This window comes from Hyperoodon ampullatus (genome assembly GCF_949752795.1).
Source record: "Hyperoodon ampullatus genome assembly, chromosome: 17".
In the NCBI taxonomy this organism is placed as follows: Eukaryota; Metazoa; Chordata; class Mammalia; order Artiodactyla; family Ziphiidae; genus Hyperoodon; species Hyperoodon ampullatus.
In genome coordinates this window covers 63259612-63287158 of record NC_136930.1, presented here as the reverse complement: position 1 = coordinate 63287158, position 27547 = coordinate 63259612, and the positions used below count along the sequence as shown (strand labels likewise).

General features: G+C 37.2%; 1 protein-coding gene across 1 annotated transcript; it reads left to right on the top strand.

Annotated features, from left to right (window-relative positions):
- On the top strand, positions 1-27409 carry TATDN1 (TatD DNase domain containing 1). Its single transcript, XM_079722594.1, has 10 exons — positions 1-30; positions 4087-4150; positions 5667-5810; positions 5912-5954; positions 14375-14460; positions 14832-14872; positions 16555-16631; positions 22842-22912; positions 24084-24210; positions 27272-27409. Exons 3-10 carry the CDS (start codon positions 5669-5671, stop codon positions 27372-27374), a joined length of 690 nt encoding a protein of 229 aa, XP_079578720.1. The 5' UTR covers positions 1-30; positions 4087-4150; positions 5667-5668; the 3' UTR covers positions 27375-27409.
- Positions 27410-27547: the final 138 nt, after the last annotated feature.

Sequence of the window (27547 nt, the reverse complement as noted above, 5' to 3'; positions counted from 1 at the left end):
GAGAGAGCTGTTCAGATTGGTGTTAAAAAGGTAACATTTCATTTTTGTTACCCTTATGGTTTTTTTTTTTTTAAAAAAAGCTAAATTTTGGTTAAAATACTGCAGAAAAGAAGAGAAAGCCAAACCACATTTAGCATTTTGTGATAGGTATTGTCAACATGTAATACTAGCAAGTTAATGAAATAAAATATCAAAATATTCTGTTCTCAGCAGTTTAAGTGACACAAACTTTGTGAGTGTATCTTCCATGTGATCAGAAGTGTAGTAAATGGCCAAGTCTCCCTGGAAAAGTTTTTTAAAACCCAACTAAATTACCAGGCTTCTTAAGAGGCAACTATTAGTAGATTTTGTAACAATTTAGCGTTTGTTAGAAGTAAGCAATCATCAAGAAGACATGTATCTAATCACCAAGTTTAGCTTTTATACTATGTATAACATTTCAGATAACTGAGAGAACACTTTAATTTTTATGGTGGTAATTTGATAATCAGGAGAATTCCTACTACTTTTAGAGCGTTCTAAGCAAAAGAATTTTAGTTCGGTGTCAAATTTTTTGAATATAATCAGTATTTTTTTTAAGTAGCAAGCTAGCCCACACATGCACACAAGAAATAAGATTAAGTTCCAAAGGGGACTTCCCTGGTGGTCCAGTGGGTAAGACTGTACGCTCCCAATGCAGGGGGCCTGGCTTCTGTCCCTGGTCAGGGAACTAGATCCCGCATGCAGCAACTAAAAGAACCCGCGTGCTGCAACTAAGACCCAGCGCAGCCAAATAAATATTAAAAAAAAAAAAAAAAAGATTAAGTTCCATAGTGTGGTATCAGGGCACTTAGTAGCTACTGTTTCTAAGTTAAATAAACCTCAGTTTTAAAAAGCGATACTCCTGGCTAAATGAGTTCTGCAGTCTCCAGCTCTAAAATTGTATTAGTTATTATTCAGAAGTAGTAAGGATAAAAGTTACAACATAATTTCTCATTATGTGCTCATTCTTTGCTTGGTAAATCACTTTATAAAATGTTTTTCTGCAAACTCTGAAATACCAAGCTCCTAAATTTTGTCAACTGAAAAAAAATGCACAACCTAAAGGTTGAGAATTATGTTTTATTTGGCATACTTGCTGAATTACCAGGCTTCTTAAGAAGCAACTAGTAGCTGCCTAATCCTCTCAGGTGGCTCTGAGGGACCATTCCGGAGAGGTAAGGGAGGAGCCAGGATATATGGGCGTTTCACCAAAAAAAAAACAAAACAACAACATAAAAAACAGGTAGTGGAACATCAAAAGATTACTGCTAATTAAAGAAAAAAATCTCAAGTTAATGAATTTAGCACTTTTCTACATATGGGAAGATGCAAGAGTCTGGGCTCATTGAAATCATTCCTTTGATGTGCACCTTCACTATCTAGAGCAAGTGTCCTGTTTTTCGCCATCCTGAATCCCCTCAGGGTGCACAGTCAGAGGCGGCTGCAGTGGCTGAGGGCTTGATGACCATAACATCCTTTGTTGACTGATATGGCAGGAGACGTTTTTTTGTAGACAGTTTTCGTGTGTCATCCATGAATAGTTTAATCTTAACATTTATAACACACATGGATTTAGGAATGACAGAACTGAAGAACTGAAATCAAATTTACTTGGACATGGTTCCAAATTGAAATTTAATCCAGTACCTTGTAGCTTTATGGTAGTGATTAAAAGCACAGTTATGGCATCACAAACCTTGGTTCCAGCCCCAGCTTCCTCCTTCAGAGCTTTGTAACCTGGGGTGCTTCATCTCTCCAGACTTCAGTTTTCTCATCCCTAAATCAAGAATGATAATAATAGCTAATAAACAGAGTTGTTGTGAAGATTAAATAAAATATAGAATGCAAAGCAGTTGATATTGTACCAGGCATGAAGTAAGCAGCATTTATTATGTTCATAGTGGAAGCTGTCATTGTCGTCATCATCGTCGTCGTCGTCATCATCGTAAAGTGGGAGAGGAAAGTATATGTCCCCTAGCCTTGTCCTTACTTTTTCATCTATTTGGGAAAGTTACAGGTAAAATAAAAGGTAGATTTGATTACAAAGTATATTACATAATTGAAAACTGGTTGTGGGCACCTGATCCTTTTATTTTTTTAATTTTTATTGGCATACAGTTGATTTATAACGTGTTTCAGGTGTACAGCAAAGTGAATGAGTTATACATATATCCACTCTTTTTTAGATTATTTTCCCATATAGGACATTACAGAGTATTTTATTTTAATTAATTAATTTATTTTTGGCTGCGTTGCTATGCGCAGGCTTTCTCTAGTTGTGGCGAGCAGGGGCTACTCTTCATTGTGGTGCGCGGGCTTCTCATTGCGGTTGGTTCTCTTGTTGCGGAGCACGGGTTCTAGGCACGCAGGCTTCAGTAGTTGTGGCATGCGGGCTCAGTAGTTGTGGCTTGCGGGCTCTAGAGCTCAGGCTCAGTAGTTGTGGCACACGGGGTTAGTGGCTCCGCGGCAAGTGGGATCTTCCTGGACCAGGGCTTGAACCCGTGTCCCCTACATTGGCAGGCGGATTCTTAACCACTGTGCCACCAGGGAAGTCCCCACCTCATCCTTTATTAAAGAATTAGGTAGTGTTAGTAAACAATAGTTTTCTCAATATTTTTGTTAATATATGTTTTACAAGCAGAATAGATACTCAGTGTCTATCATTTCAGAAGTTTATCACTCTGTGAAAATGTCTGTTTATCATTTGCACTATCTCCTGTGTTTTCTGTGTGTTCTATTTACGTGTGTACCTAGAATGAGTTCTTCATTTTAGCTCAGTGAGTCTCATGAAGTATGCTTTAAAAAATATACCTCAGTGTGTTTAAATCACTTCCTCAGAAGAATGTGCACTTAAGCAGCACTGCCTCAGCAGTCACCATCGACACATAGCTCTTTAGTGACGTTTTCCCTTAAACAGGTTAGCAAAGATGGTGTTCTAACTGCAGTGGACTCTGTGGAAGGGCTTCCTTGCCCAGAGCTATACATTTCCCTACAGAGCATTTTATCAATATACATGAATCCAGTGATTGTCAAACCTGGCCTCAGAACCCCTTCATATTCTTTAAGATTATTGAGGACCCCAAAGAGCTCTTATGTGGGTTCTATCTATTGATATATATTGTATTAGAAATTAAAACAGAAAAGTTTTAAATGCAGTTGTCTTTGAATAACACGGGTTTGAACTGTGAGTTCACTTAGCCACAGATTTTTTTCCAGTAGTAAATACTACAGTATTACGTGATCTGAGGTTGGGTGAATATGTAGCTGTGGAACCCCTGATACAGAGGGCCGACGACTGTAAGTAACATACAGATCGTCAACGGCGCCCCTAACCTCCACATTGTTCAAGGGTCAACTGTATCTATTTATTAATTCATTTTAAAACAGTAGACCATTATGTAAAATAAATAGCATATTTTTATGAAAAGTATTTTCTAAACCAAAAACATTTAGTAACACGAGTGGAATTTGTATTTTTTTTAATATCTTTTAAATGTCTGACTTAACAGAAGACTGCTGAGCTTTCATATCTGTTTCTGCAGTCTTTTGTGATGTTACACATCATGTAGCCTCTGGAATACTTCACTGCACACGCGTGACAGGTGAGAGTGAATAAGGCAAATAACATCTTAGTATTATTATGATAATAGTTTTGACCTAACATATCCCCTGGAGAGTCCAGGACCACACTTGGAGAACTGTTTAGTCAACACTATGGAATCTCTAATTTAGATTAACAGAATTCTAAATTCAGAAGTTTTTAGTCCTCCTAATGTGATCTCTGTCCTCAAGAAACTCATGGTCTAATAGGAAAGACAGATATGTGAATACATTTTGGTAGGAGTCACAAATTCTTTGTAGTGTGTGTGCATGCATGCGCATGTGGAGAGGGTATTCAGGATCCACTCTGCACAGGAGGTGATCTTTCAGCTGAATTTTTAAAGGAGGGTTGGTGTGTGACAGTCAAAGAGAAGCATTCTGGAAAAAAGCAGCAGGAAAGCACATTTGGGAAACTGTGGTTGACACTCTGGTAAAGTGGACTTGTTTTATTTCTTTCTGTTTCAGTTTGTGATTACAGGTGGAAATCTACAAGACAGTAAAGATGCACTGCATTTGGCACAGACAAATGGTATCCTCATATTACTTTTACCCCCCAAAATGTGAAATAAGTTATTTTGAAGAAGTCTTTCTGAGAACTGCCTCAGGTACAAATACTGTAGACACAACAGGAAGATAGACCAATTTCAGTGTGACATGATTAAGATGAAAAAATTGAAAGTGCCCATTGTTATATCAGATGCTTGATGAACCCTCTTGTATTTAATAAGGATTATTTTAAGATTTCAGTTAATGAGAATTAAGTTCACTAGGCATAGAATTTAACCTCAGATATTCCTGATGTAGAATTTTTGTGTATATGCCGTAATGTGTTTAAGATATGAGTTGCTTTTTATTTGCTGTTTTTTAACTTAGGCTGTGAAAGATCATTTATTAAATATTCATCATGCAGATCAGAGACACTGTGCAAGGTCCCAGGAATGCAAATAATAATATAATATATAATCCCTCATATGCTCACTTTATGTTCATATATTTGCATTTATTTAAAGTCTGTAAAGTTTTGGAGTTGATTCCTACAAGAATCCTAGTTACATAAAACACCTCCTTTATCTGGCATTCATTTACCTAACCTTTTTTTTGTTTGTTTTTTGCTGGGGAGCAGCAGGGAGTGTACTTCATGTGCTAGACACTGAAGAATTAGGCATTCCATGCTATTTTTCAAAATACTGGTTTATTCATTAAAAGCTGTTTTTTATTGAAATCTTTCTAAAATGCATCCTTCTCTTCAGGATCCACTGACACTTTTTCTTAGTGGTTAAAGTCATAAAAGTAATCATCTTCCCAGAAGCTTTTGATGGCTATAAGAATATTATCTTGCATACTTGTTATTCCCCAAACAGATATGCTTTTAAAAGTTCTCGAATCTCCATTGTCAACCCTTTTCCACTCCTCTGCATATACCTGCTACCTCACTGCTTTAAAAGCTCCTTTTATGCATGAACAGTGGGAGCCTGAGGAAGGCAACAGGTCTCTCCCATGGGTTCATCAGGTGCAAGCGCCTTAAGCTTCTTAAGCCCTTTTCAACCTCACACTTGTGTTCCACACAACTAAGATACCAAAGTACAGCCTCCAAATAAGTGAGCTTTATTTTCTATTAGAAAAATGAATCCTACTTCCACCTCTGTTACCCTTTTTCAGGGAAAGGAATGCATTTTAACTGTTAATACATGAAACCTGAGTCACATAAACAGTGAATATTAAAGATAAAATTGTAGAATGAAATGTAATTACCTAAGAAATTGTTTCATTTTCCATTCAAAAGGCTCAGTAAATACCAAACTTTGGAAGAGTTGAATTATTTTTACCAGTACATTAAGGCAATTTTCATATTCATGTCCTACTTTGTTAGTATTCCAAAAATTCTTATGTGATTAACCCAGTGCAATTCTGGTAGTTTGACTAGTTTATGGGTATTGTTAAAAACTGACCAGTTGAAATTATTTGATATTATATCATTTTTGCATATTAAATATAAATATGAAAAAATATTCTGAAAATAATCCTAAGACATTATTTTGTGCTAGATATGTTTTTCAGTACAGTTGGGTGTCATCCTACAAGATGTGATGAATTTGAAAAGAATAACCCTGATCTTTACTTGATGGAGTTACTAAATCTCGCTGAAAACAACAAGGGGAAAGTTGTAGCAATAGGGGAATGTGGACTTGGTAAGTGCCAACTTATCCCGTTAGAGTGACTTTGTTTGAAAATAATTGATTTGTTGTGTACAAGTCATGAGTAATTATTGATTCTTTTTTATCTTTTAAAGATTTTGACCGACTGCAGTTTTGTCCTAAAGGTACTCAGCTCAAGTAAGGAAATTTGTTGTCTTTAGAAATTATCGTATTGTAAAATCTTAAGGGCGATTTTTAAGTAGATTTTATCAGTTCAGAATGTAATTAGATTAAGTGTGAGGGTTTTTTTTTGTTTTTCCCTTTGTATATTAAAAGTTAAGTGAAACAAATTCCATGCATACTTGAATGGAATTCATAAGGTATGGAAGTATATAGTTCCCTAATTGTTTAACCATTTAACTTGATTTTAATGGTAGAAACAGGGATGAGTTTACATGATAGACTTTCGATTTTTGTTTGTTTAATAATAAGTGCATTCATACATGAACCATTCCAATAAAATGAATTAAATTCAGTTGTGGGGCATATGATTTAAGAGTAAAAGATATTATTAATAAAAAGAGATTATAGGATCAATCACCAAAGCTAGAAAAGCATATTTTACTCTTGCTGGGTGTTGGATATTGTCAGTTTGGAACCTGAGAATCCTTTCATAGGATCCATGTTGCGAGTGGTGGCTTCTAAGAAAACTCCAAGCTCACAAGCCTCAGGGACTTCTTACAATCCATTGCCTTTAGCTGTTAGCTGGAACTCCTGTCACCAGACTGGTGGGTAGTGTTGAAGGCTGAAAAGAAAAATTATGTTATAGGCTTAATTTAAGACATAAGCATTTTGTTGAATTTCAAAAACAGTATATTAATTGTCAAGATGGTAAAACATTAAAATGAGTTTCTAAAGGAGGCTCATTTAGTTATTCATCTATTCAGCAAATATTTATGGAGTAATATGTGCTAGAAACTGCTGGGAACTCATAGTATACTCATAGTGTACAAAACTCTGAATAAGGTATAGTATCTGCTCCTAGAGCCATTGAAGAATAAACAACCCTCCATCCTGCTTAGTTTCTCATACATGAAAGAGGAGTCTGGATCACATTCTCTCAAGATACCATCTAGCTCTCTCATAATATTTAGTAATTAATGATTTCTTGTCATATGATCTTGATTAAGCCAGCACTTGATGGCCTGAAGGGACTTTTAAAACCATACCTGCCAGAAGTGTACTTCCTCCCGCTCCCTCCGCTGCCCACACACGCAATCCCAGTGTGACCGGTCCAGGTGAAGGTGCCTCCAGTGAGGCGCAGATTGACCAGTGAGCCTGTCGTACCCTGGACTTCAGGGTCCAGAATTCCTGAAGGACCATAACCAAGTGACACAGAATGGGTTAGAGTAATGTTCTATGGACTCTTCCTTTCAGGCCTCACAGTTATAGAACCTTTCAGAGCTGTTTAGTTAGCAGCATATTTTTTCCCGTGTTTTTCAGGGACATTCACGTGATTACTGGCAGGATTGTTAAATCTCTGTACCTCTCTCGAATATCATGTAGGTCAGTTCACTTAACCTTAAAAGTTCACATATTCACACTTAAAAAGAGAAACAGTTGGCTGTAATAGCTTCTTCGGTTAAGCCCACAGATCTTAATTCCTCCACTTTCATGTCTGTTTTTGGCCAAGATGAGCCTCATGAGGCAAACAGATTGTGTGGTGTGACCATCAAGGACAGTGGCAGGGTCCTCCATATGACTTGTCATCCAGATGACTTAAACTGATTCTAAAGTGCAACTTAAATACTTTAAACCTGCTTTGTGTGTGTGTTTAATGAAGACATTGATAGTGTCAGCTCTCTTCTACTGCTCCATCATCTTCAGATCAGAACGTAAAACGATGTATATGTAGCAGTATATAGTTTATGCTTCAGCACACATGCCAGTTGTCCAGATGTTGATCTGTAATAGAGTTGAACTCCACTGATTAAGTGAAAGATTACCAAGTGTCTCCTCAGTCTGATACAAAGAAGAATAAGTGCCTCTACAGATAAGAGAGGACATAAATAATTAAAATAGGTTGGAAAGTGCTATCAAAAAGGTATGTGAACAGCAGAGGGAAAGACTCACTTTCTGGGGGAGTCAGAAGGCTTTGCTAAGGTGACGGGATGTGACCTAGGCCTCTTCCAGAACAGGTAAAGCTAAGGACGAATTAAAGTACAGTAGAAATTTTGAATAGATGGGCAGTTCAGTTTGAAATTTCATTTTATTATAGATCATCAAATGACTTAGTAAAAAAAATGACGAACCAGTAGTAATTGCATTTGGATTGTTGTTATGGAAACATATACCCATGTCTTCTACCTTTGCTCCCTCCTTTCCTATAGCACGTACTAACAGCATCACCCCTATTCTCTGCCACACAGCACTCTGTACTTGTTTCAGCATTTCTCACATTGTAATAAAAGTGTTTGTGTTACCACTTCCGCTCCCACAACAAACTAGTGTCTCTGAGTTCTTCAAAGGCACAGACCAGGTCTTCCTCATGTTCTAGTTCCTATGGCACCTAGCACAGTACTTTTAGCACATCATAAATGTGCACTGAATTTTTAATAATAAGGAAAGTGTCTTTTTGATTCCTGTAGAGCATGATGGATAAAAAGCCTATAATTCAGCTTTTACTGTTGAGTCTATTGAAAGAATTTAGATTTTGGTCTGTGCTTATATATGCCAGTTGTCCATCTGAAACAATTAACTAGTGTGATTGTCATTTTTGTTTTACTTTTTTTTTTTTTTTTTTTGTGGTACACGGGCCTCTCACTGTTGGGGCCTCTCCCGTTGCGGAGCACAGGCTTCGGACGCACAGGCTCAGCGGCCATAGCTCACGGGCCCAGCCGCTCCGTGGCATGTGGGATCTTCCCAGACCGGGGCACGAACCCGTGTCCCCTGCATCAGCAGGCGGACTCTCAACCACTGCGCCACCAGGGAAGCCCTTGTTTTACTTTTTAAGTAAAAACGTATAGTCAAAAAAAAGACCTGTGAGAAGAGAAAAATAGAAAATAAATTAGTATAATGGATTAGGAGGCAAGACCAAAAAAAAAAAAAGAAAGAAAAAACCCACTACTGTGCAATAGACAGAATATCCGGAAAATAATGGTAAGTAAAGGCAGTAGATAACATAGTATTAAAAGACCTTTGGGATCAACAGATCTTTAGGTTTGAATCATAACTGCCTTTTGGTACCTATATATTCCTTCGTAAATCTCAATTTCCTCATCTTTAAAATGGGGATAATACCGCCTGCCTTTCTTAACATTTAGTATGTAAAGGCCATTGTGCCGTGCCCGGCACAGAGTCAGAGCTCCATAAATTGTGGCTGTTGTATTATTCTTAGAAATACTGCCAACCTAAAGGAAGCTACTGGCTATAGTTTCTGTTTGGGATTTTTGAAAAGTGCTTTTTAAAGAGCAAAAAGAGAACAAAAGCAAGAAGACAAGGAAAAGTCCTGATTTAGTTATGGAAAGGTTAGCCTTTAGGCATACCCTGTATTTTCAGTTTCTCTGCCTGGTGCTACTACACTCCTTTCCTTGTTGCAAGTTAGAGTTCTGTTCACTTGAGTGGGAGGCATTTGCTTTGGGCATTTTTCTTGGGGTTTTAGAATGTTAATACTGTGCAGGTCTTTTTTTTTTTAATCAGACATCAGACAAAATTTCAAAACAATCATTTGCGGATTTAGGAAACCTCAGATGATGGCAAGGAGTGCCTCAGTCTCTCCTCTGGCTTAGAGGAGGGAGTAACACTGGGTTCAGGTGTACTGCTGGAACGCTTTGGGTCTTCTGGATTTGCCTCAATCCAACTTACAGGCATTCCTTTGAGATATTGGGGGTTCAGTTCCAGACCATCACAATAAAGCAAGTCACAGGAATGTTTTGGTTTCCCAGCACATATAAAAGTTATGTTTACGCTATACTGTAGTCTGTTAAGTGTGTGATAGGATTATGTGTAAAAAAACAATGTACAGACTTTAATTAAAAAATACTTCATTGCTAAAAAAAAAATGCTAACCATCATCTGAGACTTCAGCGAGTCAGTCTTTGTGCTGGTGGAGGATCTTGCCTCAGTGTTGGTGGCTGCTGACTGATCAGGGTGGTGGTGCTGAAGGTTGGGCTGGCTCCGGCAGTTTCTTAAAATAAGACAGCAGTGAAGTTTGCTGCTTCGATTGACTCTCCCTATCACGAACTATTTCTCAGTAGCCCGTGATGATGTTTGATAGCATTTTACCCACAGTAGAACTTCTTTCAAAATTGGAGTCAGTCCTCTCAAACCCTGCCGCTGCTTCATCAACTAAGTTTATGTCATGTCATTTCAACAGTCTTCACAGTATCTTCACCAGGAGTAGATTCCATCTCAAGAAACCACTTTCTCTGCTCATCCATAAAGAGAAACTTCTCATTCATTAAAGTTTTATCATGAGATTGCAGCAGTTCAGTCCCGTCTTCAGGCTCCACTTCTAATTCTAGTTCTCTTGCTGTTTCCATCCCATCTGCAGTTACTTTCTCCACTCAAGTCTTAAACCCCTCAAAGTCCTCTATGAGTGTTGAAATCAACTTCTTCCCAACTCCTGTTAATGTTGATATTTTGACCTTTTCCCATGAATCACGAATGTTCTTAATGGCATCTAGAATGGTGAATACTTTCCAGGTTTTCAATTTACTTTGCCCAGATCCATCATCTGTGGCAGGTATAACCTTACAAAATATTTTTCTTAAATAAGACTAGAAAGTAAAAATTACTCCTCGATCCATGGGCTGCAGAATGAATGTTGTGTTAGCAGGCGTGACAACAACATGAATCTCATTGTACATCCCCATCAGAGCTCTTGGATGAGTGGGTGCATTGTCAATGAACAGTAATATTTTGAAAGGAATCTTTTTTTCTGAGCATTAAGTCTCAACAGTAGGCTTAAAATATTCAGTAAACCATGTTGTAAACATATTCTGTCATCCAGGCTTTTGTCATTCCATTTATAGAGCACAGGCAGAGTAGATTTAGCATAATTCTTAAGGGTTCTAGGATTTTCAGGTTGGTAGATGAGCATAGGCTTCAACTTAAAGTCACCAGTTGCATTAGCCCCTAACAAGAGAGTCAGCCTGTCCTTTGAAGCCAGGCATTGACTTCTCCTCTCTAGCTATGAAAGTCCTAGATGGTATCTTTTTTCAACTTAAGGCTGTTTCATCTAAACATGTAAGGCTGTTTACATACTAAATGTTTCATTGAAAATCTATTGTTTGGTGTAGCGACCTTCATTCATTATCTTCACTAGATCTTCTGGATACCTTGCTGCAGCTTCTGCATCAGCACTTGCCGCTTCGCCTTGCACGTTTATGTTATGAAAATGGCTTCTTTCCTTAAACCTCATGAACCAACCTCTGCTGGCTTCAAACTTATCTTCTGCAGCTTCCTCACCTCTCTCAGCCTTCACAGAATTGAAGTTAATTAGGGCCTTGCTCTGGATCAGGCTTTGGCTTAAGGGAATGTTGTGGCTGGTTTGATCTCATATCTAAACTACTAAAACTTTCTCCATGTCAGCAGTAAGGCTGTTTTGCTTTCTTATCATTTGTGTGTTCACGGGAGTAGCACTTTGAATTTTGTTTAGGAACTTTAACTTTGCATTCACAACTTGGCTGACTGGCTCAAGAGGCCTAGCTTTTGGCCTGTCTTGGCTTTAAACATGCCTTCCTCACTAAGCTTAAAACATTTCTAGCTTTTGATTTAAAGTGTGAGACATGAAACACTTCCTTTAACTTGAACACTTAGAGGCCATTCATTGTAGTGTTATTAGTTGGCTTAATTTCAATGCTGTTGTGTCTCAGGGAATAGAGAGGCCCAAGGAGAGGAAGAGAGACAGGGAACACGCTGGTAGGTCAGAACACACAGAATGTTTGTTAAGTTTGCTGTCTGGTATGGGCAAGGTTTGTGGCTCTCCAAAACAATTGCTAGAGTAACATCAAGGACCACTGATCACAGATACAATAATGAAAATACAGTAATACAATACAAATGCAATAATGAAAAAGTTTGAAATATTGCAAGAATTGCCAAAACGTGACACAGAGACACAAAGTGAGTGAATGCTGTTGGAAAAATGGCGCTGAGAGACTTGCTTCATGTAGAGTTGCCACAGATCTTCAATTTGTAAAAACAAACAAAAAAACAGTATCCAAGAAGCTCAGTAAAACAAGGTATGCCTGTAATAACAGCTGGTACTCTGAAGTTGAACTTTTCAAGCCCTTGTCCTTAGCTATTGTTGACCCTAAAATGTAAGAAGCAGTAATATTTACAATCAGAGGCAAATTACAGCTTTGCTAAAATGAGCAAATCTAACTCAAAGAATGATTCTCATTTATGAATTTTTAAAAATCTTAAAAGAAGCAGAGAAGTCTCTTAATAGGTGCCACTGGACTTCCCTGGTGGTGCAGTGGTTAAGAATCCACCTGCCAATGCAGGGGACACGGGTTCAAGCCCTGGTCCAGGAAATTCCCACATGCCTCGGAGCAACTAAGCCCGTGCGTCACAACTACTGAGTCTGAGTGCCACAACTGAAGCCCACGCGCCTAGAGCCCAGTGTTCTGCCGCAAGAGAAGCCACCGCAATGAGAAGCCCGTGCACCACAACAAAGAGTAGCCCCCGCTCGCCGCAACTAGAGAAAGCCTGTGTGCAGCAATGAGGACCCAATGAAGCCATAAATAGATAATAACTAATAATAAATCAATAAATATATATATTTTAAAACCTTAGTTAAAAAAAAAAGTAGGTGCCACTTCCTGCCCTTTAACTTCTGTTGTTATTCCTAGTTACCATAGTGGGTTGTTTTTTCTTTAAAGACTAGTCATTTGATGTTAAGTACCAATTATCCTCAATTTGTATTATTGGGAATGATTTTTTACCACATGGTTTTCTTATGATACCTAGCCGGCTTGAGCACATCGACCTTTCTTTTCCCATATTATATAAAATTCTGTAAGCACGTTGCTTGGGCATCTGTTATTTTCATAAATTGTACTTTTGACTACTCTGCGATAAGAAGGCTTATTTCCAAGCTGATCATTAGATTCTGTAAATCTGTGGCTTGGTTGTATGGCTGTGTGTAGCCAGAAGCCAAATACAGAGTAAAGTTTACATAATGACTGGAGAACACTTAATTGCTGACATTTGAATTACTTTAGAGGTTACGGATATAGTGACCAGTAGTAATTATTAAAATATTTTTTTCCAAGTGTTCGTTTATATTTCCTACACTGTGAAGTTTCAGCACCATGCTAACTAAAAATATTTTTGCTTATTCTAGTCCAGCAGAATCTGAAAAAAAAAAAATTGGATAATAAAGACAGACCACCAATTTTAGGATGACTATTTCTTTGAGAAGTACATTTCTATTTCTAATTTTAAAACATAGCATTTTCAAGAATTTTACAAAGGGGGTACTCTTAGGAAAATAGTTGTCTGGCACTTCAAGGAGACAGGAAAACAGCAAAAGAGACTTAAGTTATACACGGAGAAACTGTTCCCCCAAATTAGGGGCCTAGAAGAGGTAAACCCCTTAAGAAAATAATATGACACCTATTGTCTGCAACTCCTGGTTTAGCTTAAACTACATGACCATTAATGAGAACGAGAGGGAACACTGCTGAAATGAAAAGACACACAGAACTCCCACCCTGTCATGTCCTCTGGATATTGTTCTTAAATGCTGGGACCAGGAAGAGGCTTCTTGAAAGCCTCTTGTGTGTTGTGATCTTGGACAAGGTCTTAAACCCCTCTGACACCAGCTCTTGTCCTATCTATCCTAGGGTTATTTTGAGGATTAGATGAGACAATGGTATAAAAATTTTTTATAAAGTACTCTAAAATGTTCAGGACTGCCATTTTATCATGTAATTTTCATTTTTCTGAAAAACGGAGTATTTCAGTTTTTGTGCTCATTTGTTTCATAAATTCTTTGTGTTTAGTTTTAAAGGGAATCCTTCTTTTTGCTTAGTGGCAATAACTCCTTGTATAACAGCACATAGAAAACACTGAGTATAAAGCCTGGCTTCTCACTGGAGTGAGTTGATTCCCACTGGTGGTGCTCAGCCAGCTCTCAGGACAAGGGGCTGGCCATGTCTTTTCGTCCACCAACACATGCTTCGGGGAGGGATCCCACGGGTGATAGGAGGGTGTCCACTTCATTTATTGAGATTTAGTCAGAAAGCTAGTTAAAAGTACTTATTTGGGGGAACAGTCTCCATCACTGTAAACTTAAACCTTACAGCTCTTTACTTCTAGTGACCAATGGTAAAGTGCTACCTAATTTACCTGGCAGTTACAATGGAAAAACTAACAAACATTTCTGAAAATAATTTTGTAATCCCAGAAAATGAAGTAACCCTTTCAGGAAGTTTTTATAAAAGCTTTCGGCAAGGCCTAATGTGTTTTAAATGCCTGAATTCACTATTTCTGTTCTATCATTTCTAGAGAATAAAAGCCCTTTAACTTAAAAAAAAATCATTTGACAATTATTTTTCTCATGCTAAAATAAAATTTTTAATGAGGAAAATTTTTTTTCCATTTTGCAGATATTTTGAAAAACAGTTTGAACTGTCAGAACAAACAAAATTACCAATGTTTCTTCATTGTCGGAACTCACATGCTGAATTTTTGGGTGAGTTAAAGCTAAAATCTCATTTAAAATTTAAGAATTTGCAGAAATCAGGCTTCCTTGGTAGCGCAGTGGTTGAGAGTCCGCCTGCCGATGCAGGGGACGCAGGTTCGTGCCCCGGTCTGGGAAGATCCCACATGCTGCGGAGCGGCTAGGCCCGTGAGCCATGGCCGCTGAGCCTGCGCGTCCGGAGCCTGTGCTCCGCAGCGGGAGAGGCCATGACAGTGAGAGGCCCGCGTACCGAAAAACAAACAAAAAACAAAAAGAATTTGCAGAAATCAAGCTATTTGCTAAAGCTAAAATCTCATTTAAAATTTAAGAATTTGCAGAAATCAAGCTATTTGCTAAAAGTTGTTTCTGTTTTAAATTCACAGACATAATGAGAAGGAATAGAGATCGGTGTGTAGGTGGGGTGGTAAGTATAGAAACTGCTTTTAATAAATGATGTTGGCCTCTATAAAGTGATTCAGATGTCAGCAATAAAGTTACTAAGGTTCCACTCTCTCTTATTTGAAGGGCATTTAAATTTACTGTTGAATCTATAGATCACATATGGTACAAACATAAACCACACTATTTTAGTTACATTTACTTTGTTCAGAGTACAAGAATGAGTACAGAATTCTGTTCACAAGAAAACCCCGTGAATTTAGTCCTGCACATTGTAATAGTCTGCATGATCTTCTTTTTCTCTGCTTCTTCCATCAGCCGTCCTTTAATGTTCTTCAATTTAAATTTTGAGCAAAATATAAATGAAATTTAATAATATTTTAAAATATTTTAGCACTCTTTTCAGGTTTGCCTTCTTAATTTCTTGTCAACTGTATTTATTTACTATTACCACTCTGATTAGAGACACATTCTCATTTCTGTAGTTTGCTTCTGCTCGAAACACTTCCCTATGGTCACTTCAGTCATTAGTCTTGAGAAAGTTCCATAAATATTATCTGTCTATCACTTAGCTTGGGTATCCACAGCAGTGATTTTTAATTTTTTTTCTTTTGGATCATGGACTCCTTTGAAAATCTGCCTCAGAAAAATGCTCATATGTACAATTTTCACATGTAATTTTAGGAGAGACTCACTGGTCTCTAGCAAAAAAAGCTGTTATCCACATGTAAGTGGACTTTCTCAGTTCAGGCCTGTGTTGTTAAAGGGTCAGCTGTAGTTTAAAAGACTTAACAGCAACAACAAATCCAACCTAAATGTTTGACTTTTATCAAAAAAAAAAATTGCCAAATAAAGAATTAATAACTGATTTTCTAAAATGGTTTATGAGGGTCATATTTAAAATTATCTTATATTGATAGAGGCTGTGTTTTCTTTCTAGTCAGCTGGAACTGCTGAGGGGAAGAACAAACCCTTTTGAGCAGCTGTGTAACAGTTATTTTTGAGAAACATGTTAGCCACAGTGTATTCAGACTGTCTGGATGCTATATTAACGTGACTTCACTTGTTAGGTGTGTTTAAAGGAGTCTTGTCACTTATTGTTTTGATTACATAAATACATCTGAAGTGTGAAAAATTTTGCTTTAACTCCTTTATCTTTGAAGGAGAAAAATTCCATCTCAATCCTTTTTGCTGGCTGAGCTGATATTATTGACTGTATAACAATTTACAGTTTCTTAGCAATGTTCTTACAATCTCTTAATAGATCTTAAATTTTCCTCTTAAAATTCACTTCTCTTCTAGAAAAAAAAAAGTATCCTCTAACAGAAAAACTGAACATCTAAAAATATTTTTAAAATAGTCTTGTAACATTTTACTTTTTCCTCATGCTTTTGCCTAGAATGTGGCTCTCTCCTCCAGTCCCCTTTCCTGGAGGTACAGCAGTAGTGCTGGTGCAGAGACCTCAGCACAGCCACAGACAGAAATTCTAGGCAGCCATCTCCTTCTTGCCTCATCACATTGGAGATGATGACAAGTTATAATTGTGAAATTTGATTTGAAAATAAAAATTGTAGGGGCCACATTTGAAACCCCATGTTCAAAAAACCCCTATTGCATTTATATTTTTGCTTAGAAAGTCCTATTAATGTTATTTAGAATTTTAAAGAAAAGTAATTATTATAATAAAATATGCCTTCATGTCCTTAGGTGCATTCATTTGACGGTACCAAGGAAGCAGCAGCTGCTTTGATGGACTTGGGTCTCTACATAGGATTTAATGGTTGGTAGGTCCTTGAGTTGTTTTTTGGTTTTCGTTTTTTTAACTTTTATATTAAGCAGATTCCTTAAATTGTTTTATAGGGAATTACTGATAAAGATTTAAATTTGTTTTTATTAAAATTTGTGTGTTTTGCATTGACCTTGGTCTGTGAATTTTAGTGATAAATGTAAGAAATTAAACAGTATGTTACTATTACAGATTAAAGCTTGAAAGCTATAAACTGCTATCCTGTGTTCCAGTAATGGAAAACAATTTTCTGTTGAGGTTAGCAGGTAGCTTTCTCTAGCAATGCAGTTTATTCTCGGATCAGTTTATCTCTTTAAAACGTATGTGTTCACAGCATTGCATATACATATACACAAGTGATGTCCACCTATGGGGGAAAGGTCATACTATGACATAATTGTCTTCTGTATCTCTGTAGGCCAAGGAACTGAGGCTCAGAGAAGTTAAACAGGAGTAAAGTCACTCAAAGTGTGAGAACCTGTATCCTCTTCCTCACTTGGTGACCTTCCTGCTGTTACACACACTAAACCTCATGCAGCCAGTACAGTCTGCTAGCACAGCTGGGTCCCTGGGCTCATTTTCTTCCAAATAATTTGGTGAGCTTCTACCAGTGTCTTTCCTCAGGTTATCAGTGTAGCTCATGAAATAAATTGCAAAATAAATTGCAAAAAATAAGACTTCCTTTCCCTCTTCAGTGTTTCATTTCCTTAAAATCACTACTTTTCCAAGTACTTTTATTTTTTTTATTTTTTATTTTTTTTTTACTAAACTCCACTTTGGAAAATAGAATCATGAAATTAAGTATTTGCTATAGAATTCAGACTTATTTAAATGTCCTAGATGCTGCTTTCATATTTTAAATAAATTGATGATTTAATTAATTTATATATTAATATGGAAATAATGCATGCATAAAGAAGTAGTACTAAAAGACTTATAAACACAGTCTCCCAGCATGCCATCTATCCCAAGTTAATTTTTCCACAGCTAACCACTTTACTTTTTATCACCTGGTATCTAAATATTACATATATGCTATTAACTCTTAATTCATTCCCTTTGTCTATTTCCATTAAGGTGTTTGAGCACTTTAGTTCTTATATCCAATACTGCCTCCCCACCTCCATGATTTCCTCTATAGCCCTCTCAATGTAGTTATTTGAGAATTTTTGGTTATATGCATATTACGTGTTTTCATTATTATGTCTATGTAAAATATTGTTGACTGCTGAGCCATGTGATGTACCACTTTTTTATTTTCCTGGAGTAACTTTACTCGTATTTTTATTTACTTGGCTTTCTTCAAAACTTGAAGCCTTCTTCACACTTTCCAACAACTCTGTAAAATGCTTTTTTCTATTTTTCCACATGAGGAAACCTGTGTGGATAATCAGATAATTCATTAGTTCCTGACCCTTCCATCTTTCTGCTACAGTTTGGACTAGTGTCTTTTCTGTGATAGAACTCCTATTTTTAAATCCCATGTATTCTGTTTTGTTTTGATGGAACACATGTTTGCAAATGAATTAATTCTGCTCTTCCTCTTGAAAATTTACCTGGATAGTCAATGAAAGAGGAAAAAAAAAACATACTTTCACTTGATATTTTTTCTAGGCATAAAATTCTAGATTAGAGATCATTTTCACTGAGGATTTACAATATTCCAGTTCTAGGTTCCAGTCTCTATTCTGTTTCCCAATACATTGCCTGTGACATACATTTTTCCCTGTGGATTATTTTAGTTATTTATCTCTGGTATTATCAAAATGTGCAAAGGTGTTTTGATGAGTTTTTGTCATTCTCCACTGGCCCCTTCCAGCTAGATGCTCATCTTTGTCAGGCCTGAGAAGTTTTCTCAATTTTTTTTTTCTATTCTTTCTTTGGACCTCCCAGGCTGATACTCTGATCTCAATTTTTAAAATTATTTATTGATTGATTGATTTTTGGCTGCGTTGGGTCTTTGTTGCAGTGCGTGGGCTTTCTCTCGTTGCGGCGAGTGGGGCTGCTCTTCGTTGCAGTGCGTGGGTTTCTTATTGCTGTGGCTTCTCTTGTTGCGGAGCACAGGCTCTAGGCGCATGGGCTTCAGTAGTTGCACCACGTGGGCTCAGTAGTTGTGGCTCACGGGCTCTAGAGCGCAGGCTCAGTAGCTGTGGCACACGGGCTTAGTTGCTCCGCGGCATGTGGGATCTTCCTGGACCAGGGCTCTAACACATGTCCCCTGCACTGGCAGGTGGATTCTTAACTACTGTGCCACCAGGGAAGTCCCTGATCTCATTTTTTATTCTACAATGTCTAATTTTTTTCCTCCTCTCAAACAAGTGCTTTATTTTTCAACCTTTTTTGGCTGTACCACATGGCTTGCGGGATTTTAGTTCCCCGACCAGGGATCAAACCTGTGCTCCCTGCACTGGAAGCCTGGAGTCCTAACCACTGGACTGCCAGGGAATTCCCTTTTTCAACTATTTAAGGAAACTTACTTAAGCTTTTGTTTTCAGTCTCTGAAAGCTCTCATTTTTTTTCCTACCATATTGTTTGGTAGATGCAGCATCTTCCCATCTCTCTAAAGATATGTTTTATATATATATATATATGCCATTTAATGCTTTTATTTTCTCTGAGTTCCTTTTCCTCTTTGTTTTGGTCTATATCATGATAGAGGCTTTCTTCAAATGTCAGGCAGTTCTTTGCTGTATATTTTAAGAGTGAAGGGGGAAAAGCTGTTGGAAGCCCCGTGGGGAGATAGCCCCTCAACTGCAGGCCCACAGATGGCCAGCTGACTTTCTCGCCGGGGAATCCTTAATGTCAGCTTGTCAAGACCTTCCTCTGGGTTTGTTCAGTTTCTCCAGAGAGGGCTCCTCTGATCCCCGCTGGGAAAATGGGATGAGAATTCATAAACATACCTATGTTCTGGCGCAGGATGGTGCTGGAGAGAGGGTGTGTCCGTTCAGTAAGCAGTCAGTCTCCATTTCTAGTCCATGCCTCACCCCGCCCTCCTCCGTGCTGCTTGTCTTCCAGTCCAGAGACTGTGCACACGTGTCTCTCTCTGTCTCTGCCCCTCTCTCTCGGGCCAGGGTACAGGGCAGTTGTCATCTCTGCACCAATTTATTGGAAAGTAATCTGAGAACCCCATCTTCTCTTTGCCCTGACTTTTCAAGCAATCCCCATTTCAGTCCCCTGCCCTACCCCGGCCTTTCTAGGTACCTAGTTCTTCCTGTTCTTAGAACTTCCTTGGGAGAACTGGTTTGCTTATCTTCAGTATCTCTGTACAGGCACATAGCACTTAAGTCACTTAGCACATAAACGTAGATCATTTACCATTTCTCTACTTTCTGCTTTATATTTTGTGATGAGTTAGAAATGTCTCCTAGTTTCATCAAAATATGCTGTTTCTTCTTATTTTGGGATGATTTTCAAGAGAAGGGGGTAGAGACCTTTATTTCACCAACTTGAACTGTACCTCTGTCTTAGAGGTTTCTAAGTGATCTTGAGTTTATAAAGACTTGGCTTTAAGCTCATTACCTGAGATTTTTTTTCTCCTACATTAACTCAGAATTAATGGGTCAGTAGTTTATTTAGTCGAAGTCAATATTTCTATTCTTTTGAAATTCAGTTTAGAGTAGTCTTACTCTGAGTTTCTGGGGTATGGTAATTTAATCTGTTTACATTATGATATAGTCTTTGGTTTCTAAAGATTAAATTAGAATTTTTCCCCCCAAGAAAATGGGAAAGTTTCAAATTTGACCATACAGTTATGCAGATGCTCTTCCTTAAATGGGAAACCTTATCAGAGATTCTGGCTTTGATTAAAAATATTTCTTCTGATAGTATATAGTTCTGTATTCAGATCAGTTTTTTTTTAACTGATGTGTAGTTTATTTAAATATCGTTTCAGGTGTACAGCAAAGTGATTCAGTTACACATCTTTTCCATTATAGTTTATGACGAGATGTTGAATAGTTCCCCGTGCTATACAGCAAATCCTTCTCGTTTATCTATTTATATAAGGTAGTGTACATCTGTTAATCCCATACTCCCAGTTTATCCCTCCCCGCCGCCCTTTCCCCTTTGGTAACCATAAGTTTGTTTCCTATGTCTGTGTAGATAAGTTTTTACAAGCATTAATATATGTAGGAAAAGAGTCAGTCAGACAATTTGTTTTCATGAGATTAAAAATATGCAGATACTCCAAAAACTTGGTGATGTTTTAAATTTAGTATCCGTATCAAATATATCAGCATATTTTAGAAAATATATTGACCAAGCATTAAGCTGGCTGAAAATGAGAATTTTGTTTTTTCTAGAGAACACTAACAAAAGGCTGGTACTTACAGTAAACTAGACACACATTTCCCTCCTACCCTCCTAAAATCCTGCTAAAATAAAAGTATATTCAAAAAGGACAAGTAAAGAAAAAAAGGCCAAAGTTTTGCTAATGGAGAAATGTTTTGTAGATTTCTGAAGACAGATGAAATTGGAAGAGAAAACGTAGACTGTACCACTAAAGGGCCTCAGAGGAGATGGGAGCAGGTGTAGCAGACAGAATCCCAGAAAGGCTTCGGGCTTAGAACTGCGACCAAAACAGGGTGATTGAAGGCCTATATAGAGAAAGATACCAATCCCCATATCCACTCCCATGCACAGAGTACGGAAGCAGCAAGCATTTATACTCAGGGGGAAAAGTAATTTTTTCTCAAGAAAACTGAACAAACTGGAATATTGAGGACTAAGACTTGGAATGCTTATGTCGATCCCAGAGGAAAGCATTCAGTGGATGGAACAGGATCAGCCAGGAGTTGATAACTGATGGGGCTAGGTAATACATACGTGGAGATGGAGGGTTCTGTGTTATTCTAGTTATGTGTATATTTGAAACTCTCCATAATGAAAAGTTATATCAAGTCCTGAAGTTAAAAATGCAACATAAGGACAGTATTAGTCATCACATATATGGCAAACCATCCCAAAACTCATTGACATATTACAGTAAACTTTTTTTTTTTTTTTTAAACACTCATGGGTCTTTGGGTCAGCTGGGGTTTAACTGATGGAGGTGAGCTCTGCCACAGGCTGCATGCTGGGTTCAGATCTTCACCATGTGTTTTCATTCTGGGTGCCTAGGCTGAAGAGGTACAGTTACTTAGTGCATGCTAATCTCAGAAGATCACGAGAGTGCATTCCAAGCCTCTTGGCCATATCATCCCATTGGTCAAAGCAAGTCTTGAGGCCATGGCCAGATTCAGGTTCCTTCTTCCTACTAAGAAATCATGGCAAGGGTGCAGATATGTAATTCTGTCAAATGAGAGAGAATTGGAACCAATAATCCTGTCTAAGGGTGTGAAAATGAAAATTAATTCCCCAGAAAAAAAGGTATGAAAGAAACAGGGCCTCGGAGACCAATTCAGGAGTCCTAAAATTAACTAATAAAAGTCCCAGAGAGAAGAAAGAAAATGAAAGAGGAAAAGTCCTGTTTTTCCATAATGTGTTCCCAGTTAGGGGTGGGGAAGAGTCTAAATTGGAAGATTCCAGCTGCCTAAATGGATGAAAAGGTTTTATGCCCGGACACATTATCACGTTTCAGAATATCAGGAGTAATGGAAGATCTTAAAAGTTTCCAGATTTGAGGGTGGGTTGCGGTGGGGTCTAAACAGGAATAATAAAACTGGCATCTCCTAACCAGCTTTCTAGTTTCATACCATGTTAAATACTCATAGTTCTAACAGTGATTGTGATTTTCATCCTTTGTGAAGATTCTATTTCTGATTAGTGAAACATGAACCTTGAGTATCTGATTCCTTCATACCAGTGACTCCCTGGGTATTTGGCCCATAAAGAAATTGGCCATACCTTCAAAAGCAGCCTTATGAGCTCTAAGTTACGCAAATTACCCAGAGGCGCAAATAAATTCTTTTCAAAGAATTGTTTAACATAGACTGTTACAGAAAGTTATTGGACGATCAACTGATAGGCATGAAAAATTGCACCCCCTAAAGGCAGGATCTGGTTGGAATAGATCTTAATCTGGATTCTGTAAGGATGGGAATGTGCAAATACTTTCTAAAGTATACTTCCATTGTAGCCAACCAAAGTTTTGTTTCAGGATTTTGGGTTAGTTCTGTAATCTGTTTTAGACAAGTTTATAATATGAAAAAGTTTCTGTTCATTAAATGCACCTTTTTATTTTATATATGAATAACTTTTTTTTTTCAAGCTCACTGAAAACTGAGGCTAATTTGGAAGTTCTGAAGTCAATACCTAGTGAAAAATTAATGATTGAGACTGGTAAGTTTGCTTTTAGAACTTAATTTTCATATGAAACCATACCCAAAAAGAGCTAGAGACAAGTAAACAAGTATTATTTTATTAGCATGCTCAACCTCAACAATTATACTTTTCAGGAAGTCTTTGGGAGTTGTAATGGAAAAATATTTATGCAGGCGATTTTTTCAATTTTAGAAGTCTGACTAAGCCTAAGCACTTAAAAATGGAATGTCAGACTATGTGGTAACTAAGGAGGTTGTTTTATTAAACAAGGAGTCTTAACTAAGCATTTCACCTCAGGGTTTCAAAAACTATTCAGAATTTTTTTTTAAAACAATGTCTTCTTTGTAATGGCTTAATTGTACAATACTTTTTAAGTAAAGTGCAAACATTTAAATCAAATTGGATTTAAGAATTTTAGAAATTAATCTGCTGCCTCTCAAAGTAAGACAAAGTTAGAAGCTAAAAATTTTTTCTCTACCCTGAACTCAAGGCTCTTCTTATACACATGGACTTTTTTTAGTAAAGTCAAGACTGAGCCATTCTGAAGAAATCAGGTGTATTTCCTTGGGGAGTCATGAAAACTAAATTATCTTATTAAAAATACAGTGGTTGTAAAATGTGTAAGCTATTATAATTCTTTATTAGAGATTTAGGTAAGTAAATAATCCCAGTATTCAAAGCCACTGTTTTGGGGACTTCCCTGGAGCCGTCCAGTGGTTAAGCTTCCACTGCAGGGGGGGACTAAGCTTCCACTGCAGGGGGGGACGGGATTCGATCCCTGGTCATCAGAAAACTAGGATCCCGCATGCCACGTGGCACAGCCAAGAAAAACAAACAACAACAAAAAACAAAAAAATCAAAGCCACTGTTTTACATTCAGTAGGGGCAAACAGAAGTTCAACTTAAATGTTTTCATGTTGTATTTCTTTTAGCTTTAGATTTTTTAAAGCATACCATACACCAACAATACTGTTAGTGGGAAAAAACGAAATAAAAGTTTAAGAATTTGTACAGTTCAAGATTTTATCTTGTACTTTTCTTAAAGCTGTTTTCTGTTGCCTTTTACCATTTTTTAAGCTGAATCATGGCGTATATCTTAGAGGTTATATAATAGTTTGATAATATTCATTAAAAAAATAAAAAGGTAAAAATCTCTTTGAGAGACTTCTCTTTCTTTGCTTAACTCTAGATGCACCTTGGTGTGGAGTCAAAAGTACACATGCTGGATCAAAATATATAAAAACTTCATTTCCCACCACAAAGAAGTGGGAAAATGGGCACTGTTTGAAAGACAGAAATGAACCCTGCCATATAATGTAAGTATTTTGTTTTCATGGTGTTCAGAACATTAAAAGTCAAACCACCAAATGCCATTTACAAAATGAACTCAAGGGACAGAATTAAAGTTGGGTGAAATCCAAGTGAAGTTATCAAAGACCATTTTAAATGCAGTGATTTGGAGGAATTCGTGTCTAATTGCTGTGTATCAGCTCCTTTTTTCACATCCTCTCAACCCAGAGTGGTTTTCTTACAGAGTAAGAACTTCATGTGATTTTGGTCATTTGTCATTTTGTAGGGAGGGAAAAAAATCTTAAAGCTATCCATACATAGAATCACCTTACCTGGCTTAAGTTCTGTTATCTTGCAGGTTTCCTGCTGATGTATAAAAGCACAGTCTTAGCAGGAGACCTTTTTTTTAATGGTATCTGTATTTCAAGTGATTTGACAGCTTGAATAAACCTAAGAAATAACACAGTTCTTTAAGCCTCTGAACAAAAGGACAAATTATAGAAATGATTTCCTTTTTCCAACCGAGAAAAAGGGCAGAACTTCATAGAATTTTATTTCCTAGGGAAAAAAAAACTAATTCAGAATCATTTTTTTACTAATACAGAGCACATGTGAAAAGAAGGGCGGTATCACCCATCTAACTGCCAAGGAGCTGTACAGCATATTTTAATTTATAGGAAAAGTTTATTTTAATGGGCCCGTCATCCAGTTTCGTTTGTTGCACAAGCAGTAATTTAAATCTGACTGTATCAATCTAGTATGGCTTACCAGTTCAGGCAACTGGATATATTTATCACATATTCATAAAAATTAATATTAGATTGTTGTAATAATTCCTTTAATATGCTCCATCTTTTTTTAGTAGTTTTAACAGGTAAGAGTATATTAGATAAGCCAGATCTAAAATTCAGTGAGCAGAAAAATAAAGAATTATTCTATAAAGATGCACTGGAAAGATTTTCCTTTATAAACATGCTGATGTTGGCAAAGACTTTAAAACTGAATGTTTTAAAATCTGTAGGGTGAGGAATATATTTAAACTCTGATTAGTAAAAGAAACACTTGTAATTTTTATGAAATGTAGGTACTTGCAAGTTCAGTCCAGAGACATTTCAGTAATTCTTTGGAGATTTAAAAGGACACTAGAGACAAGAAACTGGCAGTTTTCCAGCAGCCATCTTAGAGGAAGTAGTTGCCAACAGTGTATCTAAATTGGTTTTCCACACTGCCTTAATCGTTCAGTAAAAGTATGGCTGTTGACTTTAGCTACATATTTGCAAGACAAAATTTTAAGGTGTTTCTGAATGCAGACTATTAAGAACCAAGAAGGCTTTTGAGTATCTACTGCAATCGTGAATACCACTTCTGAGTAGGCAGAGCTTGGGAAAATCAACATTTCCAAACTGAAGAATTTTAAACCACGTTTCAGAAAGACACATGCCCCTAGTCTAATGCTAAATACTAATTAGCAAGTTAATTCCTACTTACAAAGTCATTTTTATAAACTCCATCTGTTAAGAGTTTTATGTTTTAATTATTTGTATAGAGATCTCTGCCCCCCCGCCCCCATTAGATTATAAATTCCTTGAAATACATTTTGGAGCTCTTGCCAAATATCAGGAAAGGTACAAGTTACTGAGACTACACAGAAGAATCAAGACCGTTCCCACCCTCATCCCACCAGATGAGTAGGTACATTGTGCCAGGCACTTTGGTTAAGGCGTTAACCGTTAAGTCTGACAAGGATCCTCCTGGAGCAAACAAGCAGATAAAAAGTATAATCCAAGATAGTAGTGCTGTTAGAGAGGTATGAACAGGTGACTGGGACCGCAGGACAGAGCAGCTGCCTGCCCTGAGGGGAAATGGAGTGCTTAACTAAGGTGACATTTCATCTGTTTACTAAGTTGGACCAGGAGTTAGGCCAGACCAAGACAAACACCTTCATCGAAGGCAGACTGAGGGAGAGCTTGGAACAATGACTGCAGTGTGGCATAAAGTAGGATGCTCGGTAAGTGATAGGGAAGGTACTGTAAGGCCAGAGAGTGAGGGCTTTTGTGTGCCACCCTTAGGAATTTAGATTTTATCAGGACCCAAAGGATTTTAAGCAGGAAAGCTATTAACTGGTATCAGTGTGGAGAAGGGGCCAGAAGGGAGATTGGTGGCAGGAATCATAAACAAGGCTTTTGTTACTCCTATAGAATTTAAAAGTTCCAGTTAATCTCTAATCTCTGTCCCTGATTCCTTTAGGTGTTCATATTTTCAGAACCCATAAAGGGAACAAAAAGCTTAAGACAAAGAATATTTCAATGTTTAATTCTGACTTTGAACTTTCTAATTCATGTATAAGATATACTGTCTACATATAATATTGCTAGAAAACAGCTACTGATAATTATCATTATTCTAGGCAAAGAAACAGAAAGATTCACACCTTTCTGTTGAAGGGAAAAACATAGGAAGTTCTCTCTCCCCATCCCCCCTACTAACCATACATTGTTCTAAGTAACTTGTTCTAACTTCCTTTGTTGTCACTCTGCTGGTGGTGATGCAGCAATTTCTTGCTGTCCTTTACGGCCAGTTCTCTAAGCAGTGGCTTTCAAACTTTAACTGCTATCCCCACAATACCACACTGTGACTCAGTACACTTGCATGTATAAATAAAACCCAAACAAAAATGAAACAGTACTTCCCTTACTAAATGCAGTGTGCTTTTCTATTTTTTAAAAGCGCATCACGACCCACTAATGTGTAATTAACCCACAGTTTAAAAGGACTTTTCATTTCCACTGGGTTAATTCCGTAATTGTGGTACACATAATATGGGCTGGTTTTGTAATTTACTTGAACCTGGTGCCTGGCTCTAGTTATATGCAAGACTGTCTCAGAAATTTGTCTTTAACTGCTCTGTTTTAAATACCCTAGCAGTCAAACTTTCTGTTAACGTTGCTGAAAACTTTAACGCCTGTTAGGCTTTTTATGTTAAAGATGCTAAAACAAACAGTATCTTTTCCTTTATGTGAAAAAAGATAATACCTTTAAAACAGAATATGTACTTAGAAATGTAACCATCCATTTTTGTTGTTTTAGTCAAATACTGGAAATAATGTCAGCAGTAAGAGATGAAGATCCACTGGAACTAGCCAATACGCTATATAACAACACTATTAAAATATTTTTTCCTGACATGTAATTGGTATGTGTCTCCCATTTTTCCATCATTTATATAAAATTTCATGGTAAAACTTAAAAGTTTCAATAAAGGAATTCTCTGGAAGTTGTCTAAAGAGGTATTATATCACTGTATGCCACCCATGAAGTCAGATGAGAATTTTTTAAAGTCACTTAATGTCTTAGTTTAAAATA

What these genes read in the sequence shown, in the direction of transcription:
- TATDN1 (XM_079722594.1), top strand. Translation starts at nt 5,669, where the DNA reads ATGTTTTTCAGTACAGTTGGGTGTCATCCTACAAGATGTGATGAATTT. An exon ending in CTCACATGCTGAATTTTTGG is followed by an intron (nt 14,461 to 14,831) that starts GTGAGTTAAAGC and finishes TTAAATTCACAG; the next exon opens with ACATAATGAGAAGGAATAGA. An exon ending in TACATAGGATTTAATGGTTG is followed by an intron (nt 16,632 to 22,841) that starts GTAGGTCCTTGA and finishes TTTTTTTTCAAG; the next exon opens with CTCACTGAAAACTGAGGCTA.